The sequence below is a fragment of the Argentina silus genome, assembly GCF_951799395.1.
Source record: "Argentina silus genome assembly, chromosome: X".
NCBI classification, from domain to species: Eukaryota; Metazoa; Chordata; class Actinopteri; order Argentiniformes; family Argentinidae; genus Argentina; species Argentina silus.
Genome location: NC_139653.1, coordinates 25,638,450 through 25,649,950, shown reverse-complemented (window position 1 = coordinate 25,649,950; position 11,501 = coordinate 25,638,450). Strand labels below are relative to the sequence as shown.

The window sequence follows — 11,501 nt, the reverse complement described above, 5'->3', positions numbered from 1 at the left end:
GGGTGTGTGCATTTTTCACACTCTCCCTGGGTTCAGAGACGATCCCTCTTGTCCAGGGCTGCATGACAGCACTACTGCTCCCGCTGTGAAAACTAAACCTTACCCACAATGACACATAATTTTAATGGCCACACATTCTTTTTGACTTTTCTCTCTCTCTCTCTCTCTCTCTTGTTCTCTCTTTCTCTCTATCTCTCTCTCTCTTTATCACTCCTTTTCTCTCTCTGTCTCTCTCCCTCCCTTCCCCTCTCTTTGTGGAGTGATGTCATTAACGGATTCAGGGTGTGTGGCCTCTCTCTGCCCGGCAACTGCTGAGAACAGACAGGGGGTGATGAGGTAGGGGGGCTCGGCAGCGGAGCTTGAAATGAAAAAGTGAACGAAGGAAAGAAAGAGAATGTCTGGATGAAGAGAGGGGGATGCAGTGGCAGCAGACCCTTCAGCTATAGCAGACAGGTGAAACCCACCCAGGGATGAAAGAGAGGACAAAAAGATACCCTCCTCTTTATTTTATTATCTACCTCTTCCTCCCTATTTCGCCTTCATCTCTTCTCCGCCTCAAATCTCTGCTCCCACCTTTCTCCTCTTCGCCCTCCCTCCCTCCCTCTCTCCTCGGGGATCTGTAGCCAGTTGGTCAGAGAGAGAGAGAGAGAGAGAGAGAGAGAGAGAAAGAAAGAGAGAGGGGAGAGGTTAAAGTATAATTGAAGCTGTCAGTAAACCTCTCTCTCTCTCTCTCTCTCTCTCTCTCTCTCTCTCCCTCCCTCCCTCCCTCCGCACTGCAGCAGTTTGGACCGTTTAGCAGGGTCGCCCCCACCCTCAGAACAGGATGGAACCGTGTCCTGATAAAGACACAGATTGAGATTTAGATTCATGCTATAGGGAAGTAGCTTTCATAGCTCTTGGAGATGAAAACAACTGGCAGTAATACAATTTCAACTACTTTCTTCTCTTCTCTTCTCTTTTACACTCTCCGGTCTGACTTCCTCTCATGCATACCCTTATTTAATTCATGTTTTCTTGTTGAACGTGATAACATGAAGTGAAACATGTCATCACACTTTGTTTTGGACAGTTGATTTTGAGAGTTTGAAAATAAATAGGCACGGGCACAGAAAGCACACATTCTCTCTCTCACTCTTGCCAAACACATGCACGCGCATGCACACACACACACACACACACACATACAGTACACAGATAAACAGTTGGATGTCCATTCATGTCTGATTTGATTATGTCTCTGGTTATGTTCCTCCACAAGACAATTAGGCTGATGTAGATTATTTACATTTACATTTATGGCATTTAGCAGATGCCTTTATCCAAAGTGACTTACAACAAATACATTTGTTTAAGTAAGTGAATCATCTATCCAACAGTCATCATAAGACAAAGTAATCAATGCTCACACCAGGTGCCATTGGCAGTCGTAATGGCAGAAGGCTTTTTTTTTATTATTATTTATTAACAGGAGAGAACTTGTACAGGGGGGAAGTGGGGGTGAAGAGGTCTCAAGGGTTGGGGTTAGGATTAGTACAGGGAGGGTAGTGGGGGTGAAGAGGTCTTAGGAAGGAATTATGGGAGTATAGACTGCCAGCACATCATAGCATGTGAATAGATAGATAGATAGATAGATAGATAGATAGATAGATAGATAGATAGATAGATAGATAGATAGATAGATAGATAGATAGATAGGTACTTTATTGATCCCCAAGGGGAAATTAAAGCATTACAGCAGCTCACATCACAAACAACAACAACAAAATAAAGTGACGATAGAATAATAGAATAAAACACACCTGAAACATTATATCCAGTAAGAACAGTCCAGTATGATTTAACATCCCCCAGCCTGACTCTGATAACCCTGAGGATGAGTTGTACAGTCATATGGCGGCAGGCAGAAAAGATCTCCTATAGCGCTCCTTAGTGCAACGTGGTTGCAGTAGTCTGTTGCTAAAGGAGCTTCTCTGCTCTGCCACAGTGACATGTCGGGGATGGGAGGGATTGTCCATGATGGCCAGGAGTTTGGTCCTCATTCTCCTATTGGCCACCTCCTCCATAGTGTCCAGGGTGACACCGAGGACAGAACCAGCTTTCCTACTGAGTATCCAATGAGCATCCAATCATATGGCACAGGGCTTCAGGCGCCTTCAAGTTATTTTCAACCCTTATAGAAAGAGGAGGAAAGAGTGATAGAGAGACGGAATGAAGGGGAAAGAAAAAGGGATAGAAGGAAAGGAAAGAAAACAGGGTCAGTGACAGCTACATAAAGGGATAGAATGGGATGGATAGACGAGGACAGAGGGGGATGGAGGGAGAAAGAGAGAGGATGGAAGGATGGAGAGTGGAGAAAAAGAAAAAGATGGTTCTTGGCACCCACAGGCTCTCTTATAGGCGTCTGTTGAGTTTAAGCTCACTGAGAAGGATACTCAAGAGGAGTGTGTGAGTGTGTGTGTGTTGGGGGCAGGGGCAGTCTCCAAAATGTCTCCAAAAACATCTATAACTTCTGCACTGTGTGTGTGTGTGTGTGTGTGTGTGTGTGTGTGTGTGTGTGTTTTTACTATGTCTCTCTCTTGTAGGAGCTGAATGTGCTGCAGCCTAAAGCAGGGTTCCGTCTGTGGCTGACTGCTGAGGTCCATCCCAAATTCCCCCCTATCCTGTTGCAGTCTAGCCTTAAGATCACCTATGAGGTACACAGACACACACACACACACATCATTGCAGCTCTATCACTATGAAGTGGAGGCTTTGTATCTCTGACCTGATGGCAGCCATGTTGATGTGCTGTGTAGTAGGCCATGTCACTTGGCTGTGTTAGGGTGAATCTTTCTGCCTTCAGGGCGTGTGTATGTGATGCATGGCTCAGCTCAAGGCCTGGGGCATGCTAGTGGAGCGTGAGAGGGGCTCAAGTGTGTATGATGTGTGGAGAAACTTGTGAGTCATGCTCTAGGGGTTATGTGCACCACTGACCATGCATGCTGTTTGACAGCCTGGCATTAGAACACACACACACACACACACACACACACACACACACACACACACACACACACACACACACACACACACACACACACTCTGTTCTTGCTGGGAAGTGGACCTCACTTGATCTCTCGGCTCTCCATCCCTCAGGCCAGCTGCTTTGCTTTAATATGATGAAGCCTGGAGCACACTACACTCTCTGCCCTACAGTAACTAGCCTTTCCCGACCAACCACCTCACTCTGTCCAGCAAAGGGTCAAAGGGTTCCAGGACACTCAAAGATCTAAATCATGTTCTAACCCTCCTAACCAATAGTTTCTGTCCATTTCCTTTGTGGTAGTGTTTTTGTGTGTTGAAAATAAAGGCTTTTTAAAATTCTAATTATGTTTCTCCCTGTCTCAGGCCCCTCCAGGTCTAAAGAAGAACCTGTTGAGGACATATGAATCGTGGAGCCCTGAGCAGATCAGTAAGGGAGGTCTGCTGCCCAGAGCCCAGTCCCTCTTCTGCCTTGCATGGTTCCATGCTGTGTGCCAGGAGAGACGCAACTACATCCCCCAGGTACTCAACACACACACATACACACACACACAAACACACACAGCCCCCCAACCCCCCCCCTCCCCATGTTCATACATACACACGTACTGTAAGGTACACACCATGACTGTAAAGCAGTGGAGTGACACATATGTGTCAGTGATGGCTGTAATTATGGTGGGAGTGTGTTTATACACTTCTGGGACTCAACACACAATTAAAGTACCAATTAAATATACACACATGTGAAGCTTCCAGGGATCTCCTGTTATTAATTAACTATGGCTTTTATACCCCCCTTCCTACCCATGTCTAAACCCCCCCCCACCCCCCCCGTGTATTGCTTTAGAGAGGTTAATGATGTCTCTCACACAAGAACACGATCTTCTTCTAATTACTGAGATGCTCATATCTCCCTCCTCTCCATCCACCCCTCTCTCTCTCTCTCTTTCTGTCCTGCTGTTGTGAACTGCTCATGCAGAGAACTAGAGGGCCCTGGAGAGAGAGAGAGAGAGAGAGACAGAGAATGAGAGAGAGCGTTTTTATTGTCTCCAAACCTTATGTGCTAGCCAGTGTAGATGACACTTACCATTCATTATGGTAGTCTGGTCCTGTTTTACTAGATTCTAGAATAATGTTTATTTTGTAAGGTTACAAATGATTGTGACCCTTTTTGGACTACAACATGGAAATGCTAGAGATCTCTCTAGTCCCTCATCAACTGTGTGTGTGTGTGTGTGTGTGTGTGTGTGTGTGTGTGTGTGTGTGTGTGTGTGTGTGTGTGTGTGTGTGTGTGTGTGTGTGTGTGTGTGTGTGTGTGTGTGTGTGTGTGTGTGTGTGTGTGTGTATGTGTGCGTGTGAGCAGTATGAGGTGCAGTGTGGATTCAGCAGTATGAGGACATCATTACTGCTATTGCATGTCTTGAGAGACAAAGAGTACAGCACACACACACACACTCACACTCTCCTTCCTCCTCACAGAGACAGGACTCCTGCCCTTATTTGCACTCAGCAGCTTTCTCATCAGGCAGGGACACTGCAAACAATTGCTCAGTGTGTGTGTGTGTGTGTGTGTGTGTCTGCATGTCTGCGTGTGTACGTGCGTGCGTGCGTGCGTGCGCGTGTGCGTGTGTGTTTGTGTCTTCACTGATTATAATAGACATAATTTGCTCTCCCTGAAGCTTCTGAGCTAAATTAAGATCTGAGGTCTCAGAGCAGTGCCGCATTATGTGTGTGTGTGTGTGTGTGTGTGTGTGTGTGTGTGTGTGTGTGTGTGTGTGTGTGTGTGTGTGTGTGTGTGTGTGTGTGTGTGTGTGTGTGTGTGTGTGTGTGTGTGTGTGTGTGTGTGTGTGTGTGTGTGTGTGTGTGTGTTTTCAGTGTGTGTCAGCCTGTGGTTGATTGATACCATAGCATTCAGCCCATAATGAAACTGTGAATGACTACGAACTGTAATACTGTTAACCATCCTGATATTGATATCCATAAATTAATATTGGCACTGGATTTGCATGCTAAATGAGCGTCAGGGGTAACAGCAGAAGGGAAGATGCAGCATCTCATCACACACATTAGCTCCCACCGTTTGGATAACCTGCTACATTTTATCTCCCACTGTACTGCAATCCATATTACACACAGACAACTGGCTATAGATATCACTAGCTGCACTATTATGCTAGGAAGGAGAGGGAATACATGTTCTCTTATCTATTTGATGATGAAGCAATATGGAGCATTGTTAAGAGTGCATCTGGTAGAGAGGTCTGATGGAATGTTGTGTGACCAGGTCCTGCAACACACTCTCTACTCTTCTCTGCTCTTCTCTACTCTTCTCTACTCTTCTCTGCTCTTCTCTGCTCTACTCTATTGTGTGGATGTGATGTGTGTAGTTATGATGCCATCCATGCCTCTCAAATGTGTTTCCCCTTAATCACAGCTGATTGATTTATCATAGACATTTAGAGTTGGTTGCTAATAAAAGCTTGTGGTTATTAGATGATTAATGACCAAAAACGATGTTTTAAGTGAGAAGTTATGGCTCGTCAAAAGCCACAAAAGACAGGACATTCAAAATGAGCACCACCACCCATAACTTCACCTATGCACTAACAAGGTTTTCCAGCACACAGCTTTGATACCTGCTATAGTGCTGTATGTTGGTCTACTGTACTTCAAACAACATGTACTCACCACTGGGCTGGTTGCTTAGGATTCAAAGCTTCTCTCAAACAGCCTAATTCATACTCGTAGAGTATGTTTTCTCGAAGATAGTGATTTATATTTAGCATAAGATACAAGTTCCTTTTATTGTCACACAACCTAGGTTGGTGGAATTTGTTTTCAGTACAGCATGGTGGTGAACTCTACATTCATTGACATACACTGCACTGAATAGAAGACAGACAACAGAATATAGTCCAATGCACTGTAAATTGTACTTGGTCCATGTACCACTATGGCTTTATATTATCTTGTATTACTCTGAAGAGTATGAATTAGGCTGTTTGAGAGAAGCTTTTAATCCTAAACATTTGATCATGCCACTATCCTGCAAGACAGTTAATAATCCTATTAGAAAAGCAAAAACATTTAAGAACATTCATTCTGGCTGACATGTTTGGATACCAAACAAACCTAGCTACATAACTGGCATTGGAGGACATATTATGCCATTGCCATTTGATGGATTATTTACACGATTGTTGCAGAGGAGCATCACAGTTTGGACATAACATTGGTGTGCATATAACTAACATCACACCTCCTGTCCTGTTTTGCATGCTACAGGGAGGGGGCTGTCCTCCAAGACCCCGGCCGATGAGGCAAATGATCAGTTATACACTAGCATGAATGGCATGCTAGATCTTTGGTTTATCTGACATAAATTAACATTAGGACATCATTATCCCACCAAAGGCACCTACAATGTTACTAAAAAAACTTTAGCTGTAATGATGTAGCCCATGGCTGGGCTAGCTGTTTGATGATAACATTGTTGTTAGGTAAAACAAAAATAGTTGTAATCACACCCAAACCACATAGTGTTTACTAAACCATTTAGTGTACTGATTTGTTCTTAGCAAATAACGTAACCAAGTTCTGATCCATCCATCCACGGCTTGAAACTAACAGTGAGGTAGCACAGTCATTCAACAGCTGTCACAGCCAGCAGCAGTGTTGTTGTTGCTGTATCTTTCAGCAGCCTAGTTAGAACGTTTGAGTAAATGCAGTTAGCATTTTGGTCTTCACCATACATAATTTATGGGCACGTGAATGCAATATTTTATAAAATGAATAAAAACTGTATTACCTACGAATTTAACTCAGGTGCGATGCAATGCTCTGGCACAAAACCTGATGGGACCCAAAAGCCACATCTTAATCGCTTGTGTAGAAATTGCTGTAGGTCTGACTAGAGAAATCATTCAGATTTTTTAAGGTACCTGGTAAACAAAAACGACTGAACTAATTGTTACAGTATTCAGGGGACGTGTAGACATTGGCAAAGTGAGTAGACATACGAAATGGCATAAAAATCGGTGGTCCAAATGGCTGAGAGATTAGCAAAGGCGTTTTGGCATTTTCAATGTTAGGCATAACCGATCGCCTAATAATGACAATCGCTAGCAATGTTCTTTTGAATATTCTAAAGAACTGACTAGCTATATTCGGAATGCCTTTAAGTGATGGCAACAGTACATAAGAGGAATAAGGAATGTTTTAGGTGCCATTACTGGCCATTACTTATCCCCCAGGGATTGGAAGAGACCGTATGCTTTTTCATTCCTGTCGGCCAACGGGTGTAAGCACAGTTTGCCAATGAGTCGGGCTGATGAAGACATCTCCCTGTTAACAGCCTATTGTAAAGTCAAATTTCAAACAGACTAAATAAATACATTACAAAAGAATGTTTCTACTCCAACGAACCATATATGCTTACAGATGTCTTTCTTTCTTTTTTAAACGTACACAGCCCATATAGTAAGCATTTACAGTATTGGCTCTGTACAGGGTTTCATGAGGAAGTGAAGCATGTTCGCTATACCTACCCTCTCATAGTGGCAGCCTCGCTTGCAGCTTACACTTCCAACTCACAACCATAGCAGCACTGGTGTGCAAGCACAGGAGGCATGAACTCGCTTGCTAAATCGTCCTAAAAACAAGATGACAACGTCCAGGAAGGTGGAATTTTCAGCAGGATGCGCTCTTGAGAAGATTCCATTGAAATCAATAAAGAGACATTATAACTTTATCTAGGAATAAAAGTCTATGGGTTGGAGAGGCTGATAGTACCAACTTAATGACCCTCAGTTCTGTTCTGTGTCTCTGTGGTTCTAGGGCTGGACTAAGTTCTATGAGTTCTCTCTGTCAGATCTACGTGCTGGTTTTGAGATCATCGACAGGCTCTTTGAAGGTGGGTACCACTGAACCGGTCCACCAGAGACCCACTCAGCTCTAGACAGACTAATGAGAGCTGAATGTGTGTGTGCTTTGATCACTTGTCTCACTCACTTATCTACTTTAGTAGCACTCTCTCTGGATTTCAGTATACATTGTGTGTGTGTGTGTGTGTGTGTGTGTGTGTGTGTGTGTGTGTGTGTGTGTGTGTGTGTGTGTGTGTGTAGGTGGTAAGGTGTTTCAGTGGGAGTTTGTGCATGGTCTGCTGGAGAGTGCGATCTACGGTGGAAGAATTGACAACCCATGTGACCTGAGGATCCTGCGCTCATACCTGGAACAGTTCTTTTCTTCCCGCCTCCTCTCCTTTTCCTCCAATCACAGCCAACGCAATAGAGGCCACGCCTTCCCATCTCAGATCAGCCTGCCCAACTCGTGCTCCATACTGGTGAGAGAACACACTCACACAAGGCCTCTCACACACACACTCACACATTGTCAAGCCGCTGAACAGCTCTCACTTTGCATACAATTGTGAAACACTGCCCTACTGCACCAAACAGAAAAATACAGATTCTTGTATCGTCATGAAAAGAAATTGTAAACATTTCTCACATAAGTGTTTCTCCATGATTTGTTGTACTCTGATATTTCCTGTATTGGCTGCATTCCTGACCCTGAAGTGGCTCGAGAATTTTTCTCTTTTATATGTATTTCTTATAACTTATATAGCAGACAAACACTTTCAAACGCCTTAGAATTAAGGATAGGTCTAAGTTTTTTTTTTTTTTTTAAATTGAATTTCCCATTCACAGGGCCGATGGGAGATATGTCATTTACTGCGTCCATCATGCTAGGTAGCACAGCATAGAAGCAGCGCTGGAATTGTGGGAACGTATATACGTGGGGACGCATAGGGTCAGCAAAATAGATCAAATGTATCCCTTTTTTTTTTTTACGCAAAAATGAACCGCACAAGTTGACGTGTTAACTTTGACAGCCCTAAATTTTACCTGTGATTGACTATGCCGATATGTTATACATGCATGCTCCCACTAGCACATCTAAATTCTTGGATGCTAATATATCACAGCGCACTCCGGTTTATAACCAGCAACAGATGTACATCATAATTGTACTCTATACCAGAATGTGGGTTGGGTTTCTCTGGCTAATCGAAGATCATGCCACTGGCCTTTTTTTGTTTATAAAGCACTTCTCCAGAAACTACTGTCGTACCTTACCCTACTTTTGAATTGTAGGGTCACAAATTATCACACAAGACTGGCTAGTTTTGGAGGTTCTATATGCTTCCCCAGTTGCTGGGAGAAGCGCTTAAAGCATTCATGCCCCATCCTTTTGGAATGGCCTTCAAGAGGAACTAAAGCTAGGGTAATTCGTCACCTTAGGCCATTTCAAGAGAATGTTTGTGGATTCATCATTGAAAATTAACTCTTTTACCGGGACCTTTGTTATGTGATTCCTATCTATTGCATTTTTTTTTAATCTTTATCTAGGTGCTTAAGTGTTTATATTATTGTTGTTCTTCTTTTCTTTTTTTCCCATTCATTCTTTTATTGATTTCCATGTTTTCCCCCTTTGCTTCTATTTCCTTGAAATATTGTGTGATCTTGTCTGTCAGTATTTCTCTTTTATCTCCATGTACCTTGTTTTACAGGGCTATTCTGTACAAGAGACAGGTCTCAGTAAGCTCTCCCCAGTATAAATAAAGGATACAAATAAATACCACCATAACATTTCAAATACTCCCAAGCTTTCTCATGTTAGCAGTTTTAGCACATTTAGTATTGTCAGAACGCTTCCCACTGTTCCTCTCAGCCCTGTAAAATTCTCTGTTGTTTCGCAGGGAGCACCACAGTTGGAGAACTCACACACACACACACACACACACACACACACACACACACACACACACACACACACACACACACGAAACGTCTCTATCAGCCATGTGACTTTTTAGTGTGTGTGTTTCCAGGACTACCGGAGTGTGATAGAGAATCTTCCAGAAGATGATCGCCCTTCGTTCTTTGGCCTTCCCTCCAACATCGAGAGATCCTCTCAAAGGATCATCAGCTCTCAGGTCAGCTTATAATAAACACTGATACAATAGCCAGGTTTCCACAGTGGTGCCAGTGCATGTGCAACACATCAAATCAAATAGCCTCCAGTTACCCAACAGGTTTGGGTAACTTTTAAGCACTTTGTGACAATTGTATTTAAAAAGAAACACTATTCAAATCAATTAGATTGTGTAGTTAAAGCTAGCTATAACTTGGATTATGTTAGCTACCCACTATGTTTGCTAGCCAACTAAAGCACTTGGGCGATAATCCCGCCCTCGATCTAAACCACATTTGAGGAGGCTAAAAGCCTGTGTTTTAAGCACTAAAAAGGCCCATAGGAAGCACTGTTGAATGTGAGTGTGGAAAAGTATTTGGTCTTGGCACGCACAGTGTTGGCACACTGTTAAAATGAGGTTAATGTGGTGAACTCTTTATTGATGAGAGGGAAGAAATCAGAGCTGACGAGTACCTGAGAAATTCATGACCACCTGATCTGTCACCTTATCAACATCACTGCATGTGCCTCCACAGTCCAGACAGTTGGCAAAAGATTGTCACACTTTTTACTTTAGATTTGCTGATATGATTGGAATCCTCCTATGGACATTGTCAAAACAGAAGACTATATGCATTCTGGTCAAAGTATTATATAGAGTATTATGGGTCTGCAACTTATGTATCAACACATGGTTTGAGAGGGCACTATGTTGGATGGATCAACCAGTGGAAAAACAAGTCAAGAATTTTTCAGGTCACTCACAAACCAGCCTCTCTGTTTTTGTGTGTGTGTGTGTGTGTGTGTGCTCGCGCACGCACACGCATGATAGGTATGTGTGAGTGTGGACGTGCGTGTGTACAATATGTGTGTTGATGTCCAGGGTGAAAGGTGCTGGGAGACAAATGTGCTGATGAGGGACATTCCACACATAAAAGCACCTGAAGGGGTGATACTGAGAGAGACTAGACTGTTTGTAGGGGGCAGCCAATGGAACTGTGGGCTTTCCTGTGGAAAACAGAAGCCTGCCAAAGGGCAGAGGGGGTGAGAGGGGGTGGCATTTGTGTTGACAGGGAAAGGGATGGTCCTCTTCCTCCTGTTCCCTTCCTCTCTTCTCTCACCCCTTTGAGTTATGAGACCCTCTACACCTCACACCCAGGTGTACCCTCTACACCTCACACCCAGCCTGTCTAGACAGCCCACACACACACTCACACACACACACACACACACACACACACACACACACACACACACACACACACACATACATTGACACACGCACACACACACTCATGTACTAACTCACCCAACCTAGACAGACTCAATGGCTTCTTATACACTGCTGAAGGGTGACAGCTTAAATACACATACAGTAAGTAATGGGACAGTGAAGCATTTTTTTCTTCTTTTGGCTCTACACTCCAAAAGTTTGGATTTGAAATCAAGCAATTATTATAAGTTTAAAGAAGAGATTCTCAGCTTTTTTTTTTTTTTTTTAT

General features: G+C 43.4%; 1 protein-coding gene across 1 annotated transcript in view; it reads left to right on the top strand.

Moving 5' to 3' along the window:
* The window catches only part of dync2h1 (dynein cytoplasmic 2 heavy chain 1), a gene marked incomplete at its 5' end in the record, with an annotated part of 120,887 nt that overhangs the window by 86,369 nt on the left and 23,017 nt on the right, over positions 1–11,501 (top strand). Inside the window, 5 exons of the mRNA XM_083695873.1 lie at positions 2,583–2,693; positions 3,388–3,543; positions 7,861–7,936; positions 8,148–8,365; positions 9,917–10,021. Of these exons, the coding sequence (XP_083551999.1) occupies positions 2,583–2,693; positions 3,388–3,543; positions 7,861–7,936; positions 8,148–8,365; positions 9,917–10,021 (666 nt within the window). The remainder of the gene's footprint in view (positions 1–2,582; positions 2,694–3,387; positions 3,544–7,860; positions 7,937–8,147; positions 8,366–9,916; positions 10,022–11,501) is intronic.